This window comes from Rhopilema esculentum, chromosome 9 (assembly GCF_057945365.1).
Source record: "Rhopilema esculentum isolate cy_ngs chromosome 9, ASM5794536v1, whole genome shotgun sequence".
NCBI lineage: Eukaryota > Metazoa > Cnidaria > Scyphozoa > Rhizostomeae > Rhizostomatidae > Rhopilema > Rhopilema esculentum.
Genome location: NC_142823.1, coordinates 256,529 through 276,860, shown reverse-complemented (window position 1 = coordinate 276,860; position 20,332 = coordinate 256,529). Strand labels below are relative to the sequence as shown.

The window sequence follows — 20,332 nt, the reverse complement described above, 5'->3', positions numbered from 1 at the left end:
TAAGAAAGCATTTCAGCGGAACACGTATTTTGTGTTTCAACGGAACAGTCAATGTTAACAACTGGAATTTGAACAAGGTTCAGTAAGCGGACTTGCTAATGATTTAACATTGCTAATGAAATTCTTAAATTCAAACTTGAAATCAAACAGTCCACGAAACCACATCTAAATACAGGTTCGGAAAATAACATGAACTAAAGAATAATCTTCGGGAAATACTCGAATAATCGAAATATACCTTAATGAACTAAAAAATAATCTTCAAAAGAAATGTCTTCGAAACCAAAAAGTTAATAGATTCTTTCAGGTTGAAGAGGGGGGAAAAGCAAAATCATAGCAAACTCACTTTCTCTTGAAGAAGTTCATCACAAATGGCATCAATAGTTTCCGCGAGTATTTCGGGTCTCCCTGATTTAAAAAATCGATTAAAGAGCAGCTGAACTTGGCTTTTTCCAATTTCAACTCTTCCATTCCGAGCAAATACCGCAAGAATGTTTCCCGCAGGGCCTGGTCACTACTGTATATAACAAGATCCCGCTTTGCTTCTTCTTTATCGCAGTGAATAAACATAAGTAACAAAAGGGCAAGGCAGTTACGTTTACAGAACGACTGAATATCCTCAACTGCATTTTCTCTCGAAAGAAGATTACCAGCTTCCATTGTGATGCTTGAAATGCCGAATCTTGTCTCGTCATCCAGTTGAACTTCCTTGAAATCCTTTCTAAGAATGTCTCGCGTTGGCAAATGGGAAATGTTATATTTTGCTGTGAATGAAAAAGAAAGTATACAGTTCCATTGCGAACATTTTGACAAATACAAGCATGATAACAGGTGACAGCGAGAGCGAAATGGAGACTGGCTCAAAGATAATGGAACCTACTCAAAAATTACGTGTGCTAAAAGTCTTTCAGAGAGAAAACTCCACATAACAGTGCCTTCATGGACATGAAATCTTTCAAGGATCGTTGGCTCGCAGAAAATACGTGTTACCCTGCGTTATCAAATTGTATTCAGAGGAAATTCACCGGCCCACCTTTTTGTGCAATTTCAAACAGCTCTTCCTGGGGGATTTTCGAATGCGTTTCCAGATCTTCAGCAAATTCGACATCCTTGACGGTCGTTCTTCCGGCACCGGTCTTTAAATTGACTGTGTCAAGCAAGATAGCAGAGAGCAGCAACTCAGCGACAGGAAACTCTTTAAACAAATCTTCAACGTGGTTGTAAATCTTTTCGGCAACCAGAGTACAGCATGACCCAACCAACTCGATTGTTTTGGCAACACAAGACTCTTCAAATGACTTTGTGTCCACGTGATGATCTGAAATCAAACAATAAACACGAAATGTTTCCACAATCTAACAGAACAGCGAACAGAGTTAAATAGCCCTTGAATTCATCAGAATGACACTAGATTTAGGTTTCTTCGAAGGAACAAATAAGTACCGTATTTATTAGATCAGGGGTTCTTAATTTTTTTAAGTGCCGGGCTAGAAAAACATGTGGATTTACTTCGGGGGCCACTGAGTTTTCGATTTTTACATAGCTTGTGTCAAAAAAATTGAAGTTCAGATTTCTTACTTGCCAAGCTATTTTAGAGATAAGATAGGGAGGCCTATTATTTCTTGTTAGATTCTTTATTCATAAAATCTATGTACTGCGCTTATTTTCATGAAATAAGTTATGGAAAGGTGGATGAGAGGAGAGAAAAAGATGGGGCCATGATAACACCTAGGAACATGGTGCTGGCTTGATGTTAGAGGGATTGGCTCAATGTGCAATACCCGACAGATTTACACTGCCAAGGCCAGAGATAACTTTCTGGGGGGGGGGGGAAAGATTCGAACTGTTACAAAGTTTACAAAGGCAAAAAAATGATTTGCACAAAAATTTTGCAAAATGCATTTCTTTACCAGGTTGGATCGGAAGACAGTTGTGCAATTTTTAGATTACGACTTAATATTCGTTAGGTTGACTTAATGCACTTGAAGTCGGATCCAGGGACGGCGAAACGTATTTTAAAGTGGGGCCAAAATTTAATGATTGTGGTTGTATTTAAAAACGTCGCCACCATGGTTGGCGGCAGGAGAAATTTTGGATTATAATAATTAGGGATGGTCAGAAACTGCATCTAAAATAGAACTTGATGGGAAAAAAGCTAACGTGTCAATAGTTTTATCTATTTTAATGTTGACATGCAAAGAGAGGGTCTTTCAAAGTTTCAGAATTAGAATAAGCATAACAGCGAATAATCAACTTTATTACAATGAATGAAACCAAAATAAGATGGAGAGAAAAAATAAAAAAACATGCTGCCTCATACACATACGCTTATAAGTATGAACTTCATAAACTAAAGATTGAATCTGGCTTTGGGCTTGGGATCTCAGAAAGTGGAGGAATTGGTGAGGTCATGGTGAGTTTATCAACAACCTATTTAATTCTATGAAAGCAGTTACATATTTTGCTATAAAACGTTTAATTGATTAAATAGAGCATTTCCTATTTTCGGACCTCCCTTTCGGACCAATTACTGGTCAACGGGACGCACATTTCATTTACTGCAGAGAAAAAATATCAGAGCAGTCCAAAAGCAAAACTCCAAAAAGCAAAGAGCAAAGTTGATTATAAGCTGCACCCACAACACCATGCAAGGATGCTTGGTTCGAAATGACAGGCGCAAAAACTGATGAAAGCCCGATTGTGTACTTAAACAAAAAAATAGACATTAGAAGTTCAACCAACAACAATATTGCACAGCATAGAAAGATCAAAAGCATCTACAAGCATTTCTTCCTCATTTTCTACATGTTACTCTAAGCTTCAAGGTAGCAAGAAAGCTTGGCAGGATCTGGATGAATGATATAAGGGCGCCCTTGTTTATAAGTCGCCCTCGTTTATAAGCCACCCTCGTTTATAAGCCGCCCTCGTTTATAAGCCACCCTCGTTTATAAGCCGCCCTCGTTTATAAGCCGCCCTTGATTATAAGCCGGGTTAGGGTTTGTGGTAGATTGCAAGTAGTTGCTGTTGTCTGCTGGGTTGTTCAGTTGGGTTTGTCTGTCTTGGTGTTATGCAGTAGTGTTACGCTGCAGTGTTTTATTACTGTATTGCGATGCTGTTTACCGGGTTTTCACCGATTGTTTCGAATTTTTAGCACACTGCTCTGCAGTGGCGGATCTAGACAAAAATTTGAGTGGGTTCCAATATGGGCGTGGTCCCATATTTTCTGGCAACGCCCTTGACTTTTCCAAAATTGGTTGACGCCTATTTTCGCTTTTTGATAAGATTCACAATTGCAAGATTTGATTTTAATCATGATTATTATTTCATCATGATTCCAAGACAAGTAAAAAAATAAATCTGTAAACCAAACCAGGAATTGTCATTATGAATTCTAAAGGAATGGTTTCGATTTCTTGCCAAACAGAGGACCTTCATAAATTCCTCTAGCTGGTTACAGCAAGACATAAGCTTACTGAGTGTTGCAAGATTTGAGTTAAATTCCTGCTATAAATGATGCCAAATAATTAACAAGACAAATTTACATATATTCACCAAGTTTGTCAAAAATGGATAACGATGGACGAAGCCTCTTATCCAGGGGCGAAACTACTGGGGGGGTATGGGGGGTGCTGCACCCCCCCCCAAATTTTCAAAAAAGCAGATTTTGTCGGGCAAATTTATGGCTGCTAGTGTATCTGTTGGGCAAATCTGGAAATTTTCTTTAGGTCGCACTTTTATTGCTACTTTTTGCCCTAGGTTGGTTTTTTAATTCATGGTCTTTTCCCCAATCTTTTTTTCAATCTCCTCCCAGTTGGGAAAATAAACAGAAACGAGGCAAGGAACAGCAACATATATACATTTCTGTCTTTCGTCCGTCCACTGATCAGCGCTTTCGTCTAGAGCTCAACGCGCACATGTTTATCTTCGCCTCGAGATGAAGTCTGAAGTATTGATCAACAGCGAAAGTATAGACGGAAAGTAAAGTGTGTTTGATGCGAGAAGAAAATGAACACTGTGCATACCCATTCCCCTACCTTTTGCAAAACAAGTGAGCTTTTTTCAAAATCTTTTGTTGTGATTTCTAAATTTTCTCTTGAAAAGCCCCCCCCCCCCTCAACACTGACAGTTTTAGAAGCATCATGAATCAAAGCATGAAGGATATACCATCTCGGAGTACGTTGTTGAGAAAATCAATCAATATTTTCTTTTCCAAATGTATGAAACTTTCATTCATGAAATCAAACATGTTTTAGAGATTTAGGTCAGGACATTTGAAGAAGACATCATTTGGGTTTTTAAACATTTCATAACATCAACAGGAACATAATAAAACTATTTACGATAAACATGATCAAACGTGAACACCTTTTCATTACAACGTGGCGTGAACAACTGACTAATGCAACTTCGAGGTCTAGGAACGAGTGAAGGATTAACCGCGTGCTGCTCCTTCACAACAATACATCCATAAGGAGTTATGCCCCAAAATTCTCTTAAGGTTTTACACTTACGGTTCGAAAGTATTGCACCCTTCGCTAGAAAATGGTCATACAGACGCCAAAGTTTTTTAACTAAAAAAATTTGAATAACCATAACAAGTAACAGAAAGTTTTAATCAGTTCAAGCGGGAAGTAATATAAAATTTATCAAGAAATTGAAGTTAAGATATGAATTGCAAAAAATCTTTCGAGTTTATTCTATTTCTGAACAATATCCATGATTACGAAAACATGAAAACTGAGCTTTGATGATAGGTATACCTGTAAAATACCTCCAATAAAAAACTTTTCTTTGCTTGAGGGATTTTGTTATGGTGAATTTAGATATACGTACTTTGTGCTTGGGTGTCTAAAAATATTGAAATTGCTTCCGGAGCAATCGAAAATTGAAAATGAAACTCAGAGAATGCAACTGAAGCTCTTTTTTGTTGGAACATTGTAATCTGCGTAGCTGTCTCTAAATTCCGATATTTCCAAGCTGTGTTTTGGTGTTCCACTTTGATAAAATTGAGGCCTTACTTCAATCTCTTTTTTGAATTGCTCTCTTAACAGCTAGGTGATTTAGAAAGTGAAGACTCTTTTTTTATAGAAAAGACAGGCCTTACAAATGCTTGCTTTTCGGAAACAAATGTTTATAGCCAACACAAGAAAAACTAGAGGCATATTTTTTGACTTAAAACAAACAGCCTGAGTCTAAAGAGCCTCTCTCGGGCTTCCCGATGATTTCAGCCCTTGAGGCTATGTGCTCTAAAAATGAAGTTCATGTAGGACACGCCCTTTCATCAAGCATGCCACGCCCTTTCATCGGGCAACTAAGCTTCATACCCCCCTAATGAAAATAGTGAAGTTTCGCCCCTGCTCTTATCATATATAGCAAACAAACCCAATTATTAAAAAGTGCAAATTATGAAATATGAAATCATCTTATCCCGTTCTCAAGGTCTTTCATTTTATCTTAATAAAGTTATCTCACTCTATAGATAAATATATTCTGTATAGGGCTTCAAGAGTTCTATAAGCTTTCTACGTCAAAGAGAAAATATCTTCGACATTCCTGAGTTCCTGCCAAGAATTCTCTGCTGCTAATTGCAACGCATTCTTTCGTGAACGCCACTTTACAACTATCTGAAATGGACTTTTCGCTAGATCCATGTAAAAAAGCGGTGATCTGTTTTCTCCAGGTTGGCTAGGCCAGTCGAGAAAAATGAGCAAATAGTTGGCGAGGCGTGTTTGAAAAGCTTTCTTGAAAAATCATAGCACTCTTCCATACGATTATCAAATTTTATTGATCTTCAGGTGCTGGTCCCTTCCTGTTTGAGGGCTTAAAACAAGCTCTCGTCATCGTGCAGTCAAAGCCTCCACTCGCAGCTTCACGTCGCCATTATGACAACCGGAAGCATGTATGGTCAGCGGTTTAAATAAGTTCCAATGAGTTCGTGAGATGGGTTCCAAAAGGGTTCTTTTGTTTGTAGCAAAAACAATATAAGACAATTGATTGCCATGGCTACGACAGGGTTCCTTTCTTAAAAAATACAATATGGTACAAAAAGTTGCCTTGGCTACGACAGGGTTCCTTTCTTTAGAGGAATATAATATGTTACAAAAGATAACCATGGCTACGACAGGGTTCCTTTCTTTCACAATACCATATTTAGATAGCAGAAAAGGTTTTGGTACAAGAGGCCATTTGACGTTGGGACTGGTTGCGATTAATTCGAAAGTAAAGGGAAAACTGATGTTATGTGTCTTTGGAAAATTTGACAGGGTTCCAGAACCCTTGGAACCCGGTCTGAATCCGCCACTGCTGCTCTGTTAGAATGGTCTGTCCTTATCCTATCCAGCAGTATATGACGGTAGTCAATCACAGTATCCTCTCACCGTCATCCACCGTAATGATATCACAACAGAAATGCTTACAAGCACTATGTTGCTACGCAATGCACAAGTTCATCCGTAGCGTAAGCATGTTTAAAATTTAGAAGCTGACAATTGACAATAAATGTAACAAACCTATGACCTCCGTGACACAGTCTCTCAAGTGTTTTAGATCCTCACTTAGCATGTTATGATCCACGAGAGTAACTTCCGAAATAGAATTGGAATGCAAAAGTCTCGAGAGGCATTCTTTAAAAAGTAACAAATCTGCTATCTGTAACCCAAGTCTTTCGAAAATTGCATTAACTTCAGTTTTTAGAACCATATCTTTCTCAGGGAAGTTCAAAATTGGAGCAAATAAGGTGCTGCAGCTGGCTCCTGCCTGCAAAACAAGATTAAAAATTCTAAATTAAACAGGACACATGACTGGTATATTAATAACAATAGAAAACAATTTAAACTTGCTGTTTAACTTGCTGTTTAACGTGCTGTTAAGCATGATATAACTTGATATTTATGAGAAAAAACTTGATTTTACTTCATGAAATAACATGAAATAATGAAAGAATAAATATTGTATATTAAGATAAAATCAAAGATCAGAGAAACAGTTGATTGCTATGGCTGTTATTTATCCTTTCTTTATAATCGCACATCAATCAGCAAGATAACAGGACAGAGGCCCACAAAAATAGTGCTTGAAAGACCCAATTGAGACTATAACATCCCATTCAATAATTTATCTATGGATAATTATATCCAGTACGTTGATCAGGATCTTTGCTGGTTTTGAATCACATGCGTTATATCCAAAGCTGTTCTAAATTGATAGAGAATTTTGTCAAAAAAAATTGATACCTATTCAAAGTAATTGCAGTCAATTGAAGCCACAGACCCAAGAACAAACCAGTTTATGTTGAAAAAGTAAACCAATGATGAAAATACTCAAGAAAAAAATCAGGCTAAAGAAATTTTTGAATCAATTAGGAGGACCTGTTTTTCTTAGAAAAGCTTTATCAAGGAAACTGAAAAAATAACCTGATATGCAACTGATCTGTACACATGAGGCAAAACCGCAATAATTTGTTAAATCACAACAAAAATTTAGAATCAATGATCTTGTGGTGGGAAAAGTCACTTTCTTCTCTGTGGATTTTAAAAAGAGCATCACAACTATACTTTTTCTTGCATGCCATCTAGTGTTTTTCTTTAACCAAAACAAACTAAAACAATTCCTAGATCACTTTATTACACCTACATAGGTTTTGGTGATTTAGTGCAGTTATTGTTCATACAAAACATGCTCCAGACATGTTGAGACCATTCAACCCTTGCAGCTCTTTGCTAAGCTTCTCTTCTCTAGAGAGGAAGGATGAGTATAAAAGTTCAAAACTGCCAAATCTATACCTCATGGCAAATATCAGTAAATAAAGATTACTAACAAGAAATTGACAAGAGAATTTCTGGCTATTTATAACAAAAAGGGTTTCTATGTTGAACTCCTGTTCACCAAATGCCAAACTATTAATTGAAAATGACACATAATCCTACTAATGATAATTAGTAGAGCAATATAAACCATTCAATTAATACAAAATCTTACATCTTTCTACTCAAGATCTGACACCAAGACTCTCCCTTTACATTTTTTTGGGCAACCCACATTACTAGCCATCATAACAGATACCATGCTGAGTCGTAAAAGGTAGCAAAATATTTTTACAAAATTACCTGTTTCTGCTTATGAAATGAATACACAATAGCAGCAACAACAGAATCAAGGTCACCAGATTCATTTCCAATCACAATATGAATAGATTTTTTCTTTTCATTGTTCAATGCAATTATCTAAAAAGCAAACGTTTCAAATAAAGGCTCATGGCTTATATTTGCAAAGGTTTTTCAACAAGAACAAAAGTTTAAAGTTCATTATGAGAAGATGACATGACTTTTAAAAGCTTGTTGCTGCAACAGATGCATTTGCGATCATTTCAACTTAACAGATAAAGACCTTATCTGTAACATTAAAGGTATTGAGTCATGGTAAATAGGCTTTCTCTATAGGGGGTCATTTGGTTTCGGCGTGATCGCTGCTGTTTCATGTGATATTGGCATCCGTTGTTGACAACTTGCTATTGATGGAAACTGTTATGTTAATCAGTACAAGGTGAGTTCATGTGACCAGTTCAAGGTCAACCAATAGCATCGCAGTCATGTAAATCATGACTCAGCTGATTTTGGCACTTAGGGTATACCCAGTCTATTTATCATGACTCAATGCCTTTAAGGCTGCAACAAACATAAAGCTATTGGATTACACTAGGGTTGGCAAGGGCTCCTTGGCACTGCTATTTTTGGTAATACTTTCAATTTTACGAAATCTCATAGGTTGGCAATATGATTTACACTCTCATCTGCTATATACATATTTGATATTATAAACCAGGATGTGAACTATCAAGGTAAGCACAACTTCTCTCATTCTAGCACTTAACATAGGTTTTGTTCGACTTGTGACAATAACCATAGGGTGGATCAGAATGTTGCAATTATTCACAGGCGCATTTTGGATGCATCCAAATATAACTGTTTCATGGTTTCACCATTCAACAGGTTGTAAAAATATCAGCATTGCACCCTTGACAACTACATTAAACATATCTTACTTGAAGATCACAAGTTATAAAAAACTGCCCAAATTGTCCTGTAAAAAAGGCTTGGGAAAACCCTACAGACACACTGTCCAGGGTATCTTGTGAGTATATATTGCTCTAATGATTTGCTTAGAGGCTTGTCAAAGGTGAATACTGCCTGAAAGGTCCTTCATGATCACCTGTCAGGATGACCTTGAGACAAAGGGGCAAACTTAGTAAGAGGATCTGAAAAATTGTTCAAAATTTCTATTGAATTCTATCATTTTCTTCTACTGTTACAGTGAAACCATAATCAGATGAATAGGAAATATATTAGAAAAAATACAGTCATGATTTTTTCATAACTAAGAAAGTTTGGGTCAAGAAAGTGTGCTCTAGGTACAAGAGCCATATAAATTCAAACAGATGAAAACAGGAAGCAAAGAAGCAGAGGAGTGTCCAAGTTCAAGGGAAAGTGACTGTGAGCTACCAATAACCAAATTCTCCACAAGTAGCTAGTTCCAAGTTCCAACCATTTTCACAACCACAGGAAACACTTTGAAAACAGAAAGATAATCTTTCGTCACTGGAAAACATAATTTTAGAGCCAGCAAAAGTTCAAGATTTTAGTATTGAGAGAAAACGATGAGAAAACAGCAATGTTGTAAAAAGTATACTTCCAATCACTGTTTCATGATTATCTGTTGGTGTTTATGCACAATTTCAAAGAATTTTCGATAAATGTTTCATCAACCACTGAAATGCTTTTTGGTCAACTTCTGTATGATGGAAGGTGCAAGCTGGTCAAACTTCATAAAGTGTTCTAAACTTCTAACTTCTATAAACAAATTCAGGCATACAGTGAGTGTTGCTTTTTGCAGTTATATCAAGCCTGCAAATAATTCAACTGCTTGAAACCAATCATCGTCATATTTGGTTTTTGTGACTTTTTCGGGAATTTAATGAAACACACTGACTTGAATATATTTGTTAGGCTACATTTTGAAATGTCATAATGCTTGGAAATGAAAACCTGCTTTGCTGGTCAATTTCTTTTGCAGAACCATTCACCTTTTTCATAATATAGAATGGCGCTGACCATTAAAAATGAGGATATACACCTATCGTTTTCGCAGTGAAAAACGGAGGCGGCTAGTTATATTATCGGAAAAACATTTACATAATTTACAACATTTACAAACCTTCTCGATTTCCTTTTTCGTGGAACTCAAGAATGACTGTATACTGTCAGTATCGGCGTCCATTATCAAATTGAAAATGCATTAATCGACTTTTGCTCTAACCTACGTGGCTACAAGAAGCTTTACCACCTTTGATAATATGTTTTCGTGATTCTAGACAAGCCTCGTTGAGCCAGTGGCCTAAATGACGACAGCCAAAAAATGTTGCATCCCTCAATTGTTGAAGCTTCGCTGTCCTAACCGGCTTAAGACATCCAATATAGATGTATCGTGTTCTGCTGACAGTAATGACCTTAACCTTTGAATAATGACATACCCTCTTTGTGGAAAAATAAATTTAGACGCTCTTTAACATTTATTATTGATCATTAACACCACAACAACAACAGTTTCGCCCCTTGATTGCCGCCGCAACAACAACTGATATTAAAAAGGACTGGATCGAGTAATCTATTGTTCTCGAACATCGATTGCAGGAAGCGCGCGTAATTTGTTTGCGCGAAATCTCATCATGTTCGTACCTCTCACTCCTGTCCTAAAGGTTATTATTGCTATGAGCCTGAAGTTAGAAAGAAGTTTCCACGCACATTTCACTCGTAAGTACACCGTAGATATTTAAAGGGCTCTTACTTTTCGCCTGGAAAATATTTGCAAATCTGGCTAAACAGTTCTTGAAGTCTTTCCAGGGTATGTAGCCCACTGACTTTCAAGAAATTTGATAAATGATAAATGGATTGAGTGCATTTGATAAATGGGTCTCATAATTTGTTGCAACTGGTAATTAAATTTTGATATGTTGTAGACATCTTGAAAATGGGCAAACTCTAGGCACATAAAAAGCTCTTACACCAGTGCCCTCCTTTTGGCGCCCTCACTTTGATATTCAAATATACACTCCCCTCACAAAAGTATTGCACCACCTTGTTCAAAATGGCGGCACTTTTTGTCAATATTTTTAAAATACAAAACATTTAAATGCATGAATTGGGTGAAATAGGCATATTTTATAGCAAATTTCGGCGGGAAAAGTTTGCAATTTTACTGAGGCCATGTAATACCTAGTTAGAAATGTTAATTTTACGCAAAAACATTATTGTTTGTAAAAAAGTAGATCACGCCGAAGGGAGAAAATTTGTCAAATGAGATGCAAGTCCCTACAAAATTTTTACAGGGAAGTGGTCTTTAGTTTTTGAAAAATTGTTGACCATGTTAGATGCAGCCACACAACAGCTTCAATAAATCAAAAAAGGTTTCTGAAGAGTGCTTCAGTAGTAATAAACCGAGAAGTGGGTTAATAAAAAAAATTGACGTTAGAGGGGTAGTGATTCTGTCTTTTTTATTTCACCATGTTTACACCAAGATACAGTAAAAGACATGCAACTTGACCCTGAGCAATGTTTTGCAGCTCAAAATTCTTCCAAACAAAAAATAATGTGGGTCTTACACAAATATAAAATAAAAATTCACCTGCGTAAAGGGAAACCATTTTTACAACGATTTATTTCAGAACAAGAAGATTTCAAGTTTTTCCCTGGCGTTGTTCAAGTCCAGATTTGTACATCGTTGAAAATGTTTGGCTTCGCATGAAAAACAATCCGAACCATGATTTTAAAGGTACTTGAAGAACCAAAGAATCGTTTATTAAAAGAATTCTTCAGGTTTGGAATGAAATTCCACAATAATACGTTGCCAAATTATATGCAACCAATTCAAGGAGGCATAAAGCGGTTTCAAAGTTCATAGCTCCCGTCAAAATATTAAAATTTGAAACTGTTAAAAGACGTTTTGAAACCGTTTTTTATGAAAAAAGTTTTTCTAAAAAGATTGAAGTTTTGATTGGTGGTTGTTTAACTTCCGATACACTCCCATAATTCTTGCGCCATTCCAGCTTTCGATAATTCTTGCGCCATTTTCCCTCCTTCGAGGTGGTGCAATACTTTTGTGAGGGGAGTGTATTTTGAGTGTTTTAACATAAATTATCAGTCATTCAAGAATCTGCTCTTACAGCTTCAAAGAAGGAATTTATCAACAGAACTGGTCATAGTGAGTGATGCTGTTACAACACAACTCATAAAATTACCAAAGCATCACAGAAAGGCTAATGCATTTCCTACTGCATGTCTAATTGAGTTTATTCTTTAGAACTTTTTGCTCCTACTACAGTTTTCAAACAAGATGGTTAGAGAGATTTTTCAAAAAAAGAATAAAAAAATTTGATGACCCCATTGAACTCAGTTCAACTGAGGAGATATACAGTATTTTGCACATGTGCATATTTTACCAAACAGCAAATGCCATGGAAGCATTCACTGGTATTTTCTTGTGACTCTACCAAAATATATTAATGTGTCCATATAAAAGGATTGCGTGTACCCAACTTTTCAAGCCCCCCATCAAAATAACGACTTGCGATTGATTAGTATTCTTTCGATTCAAAACTACTCGCATAAAAAGCTAACCTCACAGCAGGGTAGATCTACAGAACAACTGTAATGGCTGGGGCGATGACATGAAAAATCACATGTTCCTGAAAACCCCCGCAGAGCTGCTTGCTTTAGCTGGACACATTATATACCTTTAATTCTATATTTATTTTTGCCCTACATTAATTAAGAAACAACCATTCACTTTTAAATTGGAATGTGTTTTTGCACCAAATTTTAAGGGACAAATCAAGTTGCATAAAAAACCAGGATTCATCTATCATTTGGCTTGCTATAGAAGGCAAAGCCAGAAATTAATGTCTTAAATTTTAATTTTTAATGCATGCTGACAAAGACCAAATTACAAGCACAATGCTATAGATCAAGTGACAAAAAATAAAAGTAAGTATAGCTAAGCATGGTGAAATTTCTTTGAAATCAATATAATTTTGTTAAATTTGATATGCTAATTTTTAGATTACAAAAGAGGATAAGCCATAATTCCCCAGATCCACCCAACAGACAAGTCAAACAGATTCTGTGGAAGAGAGCCAGCCTTCTCCCATCAAAACCATCACAATTGCAGCAAGTGATCATTGTTACCAGATCATTCAGTCCCCAAAAAACCAGAAGAATAAACTGAGATGGAAGGATGTCAAGTTGCTGAGTTGCAGAAAAGGTTGAGGTTGTCTTAACAAAGCAGTTGTCCTTTGAAGGTTCGAGTCCAGTCCCTACAAAGTGTCATCAAGTGTTTGAGATAAAAACATTTGATATCAGTTGGGTGTGATGAAATGCCGAAGCAGTCATTTTCTGGTGTCCCTGTTGAATTGATAAGTCATTGCAATTGTACAATTCATTTGCACTTTCATCTGCATCTGCAGAACGTGCTTGTTAACCTAATTTTGGTAGGGGACGTGTCATTTTTGGTTAAAAAATTTGGACCCATAATTCCGCATGTGTCTGAAAAATGTGAGCCATGATTCCGCAAACATGAAAACTATACCCATTATAAGGCCTGGCCGTTTGAGGCGAGCGATAGCTCGCTCTCGCCTCCACGCTCTCCTCGCAACCTGAGGAGAGCTATGAATTGCCCTCCTAAACAGAACATGAAGGAAGAATCGCTCCCCTAAAATTTCCTATTCTCCCGTCATTACATTTTTTGAAGTTAACTTTTTGTTTGTTGGGCGGTTTTTGTTATGATAGGCATAAACTTCGATCTATTTGGAAAAGGATAGTTAACCGAAAGGTACGTTTGTAGCGATTAGAACCTTTCAATTTTAAGAAAACAAGAATATTTTTGGAAGGAAAGTCGAAGAAATTGGCAGGAATTGTAGATTGGGGATATAATAAGACAGCAGGCCCCCTTCCAGCAATAGAAACAAAACTATTCCTCAAAGAGAACAAGGTACTCTGTCTTGCAGATCAAAAACGACAACCAAAACATGGAATTCCACTATCCAGCAGCATTTACTGAAAAACCCAGATTGGGTGAAAAACTATAATGGTGACATGTTTGGCATTAATGGCAAAGCCTGATCATCGTTCCTTCTAGCAGTTTGTGAATCGATCTACTATATAAACATGACCGACCGCTTCTGTGTAGACATAAGTGAGTTCGTTTCCACCTTAGGACTCCGTTGGTAACAACTTCAATAGGAAAGCGGCAGTGATTGGACAACCTCAACAGTCATGTGCTCGCGTTTTCTGATTGGCCTATTTCGATCCAAAACTGGGTATATGTATTTCTTAGAGTAGTGTTTTCGATCTATGTTCTGACATTTTATTCTCTGAAGAGTGCTAGACGTATAACTTCAGCTTGTTTTAAAAAAAAAATTTTCAAAGCCATTTTCAAATTCTGTACAACAAAAAGATTGTTTTGCAAGAGAATGGTTGTTTTTGTGTTGTGCCAGCTTTACATGAAACTGAAAGAGTCTGTTCTTTTAAATACTTCAAGTAAAGGGGGTGCCTAAGTCACGGTTAAAGCAAATACAAATTGAAAGAAGTAAAACAGCACACTCCTGACTGAGGCAATTACATTAAGGCAACCGACAGATACTAAAGGGGCTTATTAAGTCATCTGTCGATTGTCTTTAAAGAACATTCTATGTGTTACTGATTTAGCTCGCCTCAGCAAATGAGGGGAGCGATTCACAGCTCACCTAAAAAAATACAAACGGCCAAGCCTGCATTATTCTGCAAAACAATAACATTTTTAAAGCACAAAATCACCAAACAACTTTTGCATGTCCTTTGTCAAAAATCTCAATATTGCACATATTTCTCACTTTCATATCTAACTGGCCATTCATTTTGTTAATGCTAAATATCCCTTCTGGTAATTTTGCAACATTTTTCGAAAATATTGCACATAGTTCCGCACATATTTCAAAAACTGATACCGATAATTCCGCACTTTTCAGAAAAGGGTACCCCTAAAAATTGGTAAGTCGCCCTACCTTTAAACATGTTAAGGTACCCCCTCCCCCCCCCACCCCCAGCAAAAGCCTAAACAACAGAATGGGAAATTTTAGAGTGTCCTTTTAGATTAAACGTTTTATCGGTACCAAAGTAATATGTTATAATTTTGTTGTTTACATCATTCTTTGTTACAATTCTAATATTAGTCTTTGAAAATGTGCTCTTTTTGAAAAGCTGCCCCCGCCGCCTCAAAATGCTTCTGGGGCCCCTGGTGATGCATTTTGTAAAAATTACTAAGAAAATGAATGCGCTCCAGTCTCTTCAAGTACGGCAAGGCCCCAAGGTAGACGCTACAGTGCGGTATAAATGCTGGGCCGGAGAATGACATGAACCCGTAACCGTAACCCTCACCAACCCCAACTAATCTTTTTCATTTCATAGCATCGAATGTTTGCTCCAAATGATGGCTAGATTGAACACGAAGACCAGGATAAGCATGATTATATGGGAAGAGCATTCTAACTAGAATGGGACCTTATAAACTAGTCTATGTGAAGAAGAGCTTTCGGAGTTTGAACAACTAAATTTTTAGTGGCAAGGTTTAGTATCCCAAAACGTTTGGACTCTTAAAAGTGGTCAAACCACAAGGAAATTAAAGTTAGTTCGAATTAAAGAGAGAGTAGGTTCAACTCTCCTTTTGTCCCGCAAACAATAGTAACTCAATCAGGAACTTTCTCAATTGTTGGCCTGGTATGACTTCATTTGCGCTATTGTTGATAACTTCTTGGTATACGTAGGCAACGTAGGCTCGAACCCATGGATAGTTTATTCTCAACATAACACTCATGACCAACATAGCTCGTGAAAAAACTAACTTCTATCAAACCAATGCAATACATCATAACTTCAATAGCAAGCGATTAATGATTGAAAACATAACATTGAATTACAGTTTTCATTCTTTGCCAATCATCAGACTAGTTTGTAGTGTCACTATCTTGTTTGTTATCTTATAGTTTACTATTGGCAGTACCAGTGTTCTATGCGTTTCTGCATGGGCATGCGTTTCTGCATGGGCTGAGACACATATGCGTCTCAAGTTTTACAGTGTAATGGCGGACATGCAGGGCCTTGCTGTGAATGGCGTGAAGCGCATATGCGTCACATTGGACACATGTGTTTCAACGGATGTGCGTTTCTAAACAAGCTGCAATACGGATCCGCTCCATGATACGCATATGCGCTTGAACGGATACAGCAAATATGTTTTCAGTATTATAACGGAAAATCACGATAGAAAAATTGTCAGCAAAATCACTGACATTGTCAATAAAATCATTACCTTATGGGGGAGAAACAGCTTAAATACATCTCATTGGCAGACCTTTATGCCATTTTTCTTCAAAGAGCGATCGCGAACAGTTATCGTAGCTCGAACGTGATTTGAATTAAGGATGACGGAGATTACGAAGAAGGATCGAGAATCAATTGAAAATGTAAGTATGGAAGAAACGATGAAGAAAGATTTTCAGAAAATGAAAGAAATTTTTAATTATCATTCAAATAAGACCAACCGTCTTAAACAATTTTATCCCGATGGCTTCAGTCAAAAAGAGAAGGACTGTTTGAGAAGATATGCAAGAAAATATGAATTAGATGGTAAGTTCATCACTTTTTAAATAGCCCATTGAAATATAGCCGATATTTAAACGAATTGCAAAGAATTTACAACTTTTTAAAAAACTTTCTTATGATTGTTAAATTTTCCCTTGCCCATCCCCATCCCCACTTTCCAACATGTGTCAGAGCCCATTATTAGAGATCCGAGGCAAGTCCCTTCCAGATTTTTGATCCCAAACAATTTCACATTCATAAAATACGTTATGCAAAAGCGCACAGGCCCACCTGGGCATCGGGAAATTTCCTGGTGAGTCCTTTGCCTCGCGTTAATTTTTTTTTAAAAATTTAAAAGCTTTCAAAAAGCAGATAATCTTCATACAAAACTAAAAATGTCGAGAGTATGTCGAGAGTATGTTTGCATAAAAGTTTCACGTCTCCTTTAAGCTGAGCAAAATTAAGTTTAATAGCAAAGATTCCTAATTCCTGTTATTGAAAAACTCATTCAAGGCGAAAGTTTGATCAGCAAATGCTGCACAATTTTCCAAATTCTTTGTAAAAAAATTGTGTGTTTTTGAAAGCAGAATCAAACCTGTGCATCACCCAGAAGGCAACACTCGCTACAAAACCGGTTGGCTTGTAATTTTCCAAGCTTATGTCTGTAGGCAAGTTGGCAAATAGGGTAGCAGCCCCCCTAACGCTCAGAAAGTTGGTATCTGAGAAATGTGCAAATCTGCAATAAAATCAGTACCCCAGGGAGTGGGGGTAGGGGGAGGGGTGATATTTCAGGTAAAATGTTTTAAAGAATTGCAAGAAAACGACTGCAAGAAATATTCTGAAAATTATTGTAAGCTAATCTAAAGAGCGTGGTCGCAAAAGATTTTATTTTCGCTTCGCTCACAAGGAAACCCAGTCTGCCCCTATTCGGAATGTTTTTAAATTTCCGCTTTATATACAAGGGTTTTTAGAGAAAAATCCTTCGCGTTCTTTAGACATTCCCGATAAAGTAGTGGCTGGAATTCTGAAATGCTTGAATCCTTAAAAAACTAGAAATTCGGAAACTAGAAACCGAAATTCTTGTCAAGGATTTGGCTGACTTTGTTCCTATAAGAATTGACTTAGCTTGAAGCTTTTAAACACTATTTAGTATTTTCAAATATTTGCTTACAACTTTTAAAAATTTTGCATGTAAAGCTTCCACTTCTGACAAAATTCACAATGTAAAGGAATTTTGAAATAGCCAGTTGTAGAATGGAATGGGGGCCAGCCTCAAAAAGCTACATATGACTGTTATTTTGTTTGACAAGTTATACGTTTTTACAAAATGGGACGTTTTCCCGAATTCTGAAGGGTGTAGTACCAAGAATGTTTCTGTTGTAAGTCCAACGGACCCCCTTCTGTCAGACTCCCCTAACCCCTTCCAATCGTCAAACCACGGCTACGCAATTGAGTTAGAGGGGGGGTTTTACTAGGTGAATAGCAGATTGTTTTGCGAACAACAAACAACAGACCAATTTTTAGACAAATTATTACGAGATTTTTTCAAAATTATCAATTTTGGTTACGTAACATGTGTATATAGCTTGTGTTGTCTCTCTTGAATGATGGTGCTTTTTCCTTTGGCCATCGAATATCCCTTAATAGAGAAATCTGCGGTACGTATGTTAGAGGATAACAAATCCTAGTTTGAAATAATGTTTAATTATTCAAGTAAGAAAAAAATACTTGCCTACGATCATTTATTTTGTTTGCAAAAAGCTGATTTTCCGCTACACAAATTTTTTCGGACCCATTTTACAAACCCAAAGTTAAGCAACTGTCGAGCCTATTGGCGCCCTTTAAGTTGCTTTTTCCGGTGGGTTGAATACTGACGTTATGACTATTTTACAGTTAACGAAGGATAGAACTCAGGTTAGAAAAACTCAGCGACAAGAAATTTTGGGGTTCTGATTACTTTTCAGTGTCTTTGGAAAAGATAAGAGGGTCATTCACATAGTACGTACGCATAAAAATTGATATTCTTCCCCCCCCCCCCCTTTCACAGTCGTATTTTCTCAAAGACCCTGCTATTATTTCTCAGTGATATTGGTAAGGTTGCACTACAAAAGATACGTTCTTGCAATGAAAACAGTTATATAAAAGTAATGCGTATATGGATAATTTTAAGGCAAAATGTTTGATTAGGGTGGGTGAAACTGTTATCGATGCATTTGACTTCTAAGAACGAGGATAGCGTGCCAAATTACTTTTATATTTAAACAATTTGGAATAAACCTGCAAACAAAAGTCGTGAATAGCATGATTTTATTTGGATCGAAACGCGCAACATTGATGTCATTGCACATAGACAGTCCGAAGAAATAACTGTGAAGAGTTTTAACCGTACCCAAATCCACGGCTCTACCTTAAAATTGACGATCGATGTAGTTTTTTTTAGAAAAAACATTTTGCGTACGTTTTCGAACTCATTTGTATACAAAATCGATTTCGTATACAATATTTTTACTTTATATTTTAGAACAGGATTGCATTTACTATTTTTCGTTGATGTAAAAGACAACATAGCAAACTGTTGGCAAATGATAACGATCGATTTGATGTATTCATTTTAGATGGAGTACTGTATTATAAAGCGTCTGAAAATGGCCGATCCCGAAGTCAAGTAAACCGTTTGAAAGCAGTTTGATCTTTGGAAGACGCAAAGTCAATTTTTCAAGAATTTCACGACAGTAGCATTGGCGGGCATGGTGGGCTCAATAATACAGAAGATCAGATTTGCGCAAGATACAAATGGAAGAATATAACATCTCATTTGAAATACATGGTAAAATCATAATTCCTTAGGTTATAACGAATGCATTTAATGTCCAAGGAAAGTTAAAAATTGACGTTATTGAATTTTTATAGTATATATGATGTTTATTTCTGACAATCAATCAACCTTAAGAGGCAGTGGCCTTTTTATACATCCAATTCTATCCCCAGGATAACACAAAAACTGCTATTATGTTGTTATTGTTCAATCTGCGAATGGTGAAACTGGTAGGAGAAAAAGCAAAAATTTTATATTCTCTCTCGACTCACTCGATATGTGAATCATAGCTCTGTGATACTTTTTGAATGGAAAAATCGTTTTTACAAGGTTTCCAAAATTTATAGAACTTAAAATTGCATTTTATAATTTGGGCTAGCTTGATTAAAGTGTTTTTTAAAGGGCTCACCCTTACCTTACTTCAAGGTGATTTAGCATCTTCAACTAGGCTGAATGCATTTACAAGTATGATATATTAAGTGTGTTTTAAAAGAAACAAGCTATTTGTGTCATTACATTTCATTACACATATTACATTATTACATTACAAGTGTGGTATTTCGTATCTGTTCCTAGAAGAGTCAATGTCAGAAGTGCTACAGAAGTGGACCACCGTTGAAGAACGTTGATGTTGAACTAGAATGTATCAATGTAAGTTTTAGTTCAATGCATTAAAAAAGAATGCTTTTTTCACTTGCAAACACTGCTCCTTGTTTAGATTGAACACAAAATTAAACTGTTATATTTAATAAAACAGAGTAAAAATCGAGGATTGTGAATGTACACGGAACATACTAGGAACAAGAACAGGAAAAGTTCCAAGTTGTTTGAGCAGCCTTATTCTTTTCTACTT

General features: G+C 36.6%; 1 protein-coding gene and 1 long non-coding RNA gene across 2 annotated transcripts in view; one reads left to right on the top strand and one right to left on the bottom strand.

Moving 5' to 3' along the window:
• Positions 1 to 10,676, bottom strand: part of LOC135688952 (uncharacterized) — a 25,262-nt gene extending 14,586 nt beyond the window's left edge. Inside the window, exons 1-5 of the mRNA XM_065206023.2 lie at positions 10,210 to 10,676; positions 8,106 to 8,222; positions 6,510 to 6,756; positions 1,034 to 1,318; positions 347 to 764 (exon numbers count right to left, since the gene is read on the bottom strand). Coding sequence (XP_065062095.2) covers positions 347 to 764; positions 1,034 to 1,318; positions 6,510 to 6,756; positions 8,106 to 8,222; positions 10,210 to 10,272 — 1,130 coding nt within the window. The 5' untranslated portion in view covers positions 10,273 to 10,676. The remainder of the gene's footprint in view (positions 1 to 346; positions 765 to 1,033; positions 1,319 to 6,509; positions 6,757 to 8,105; positions 8,223 to 10,209) is intronic.
• On the top strand, positions 10,668 to 20,332 carry LOC135688953 (uncharacterized). The gene is made up of 3 exons (XR_010516449.2): positions 10,668 to 10,805; positions 13,110 to 19,491; positions 20,056 to 20,332. It is a non-coding gene; the product is annotated as an uncharacterized LOC135688953 (long non-coding RNA).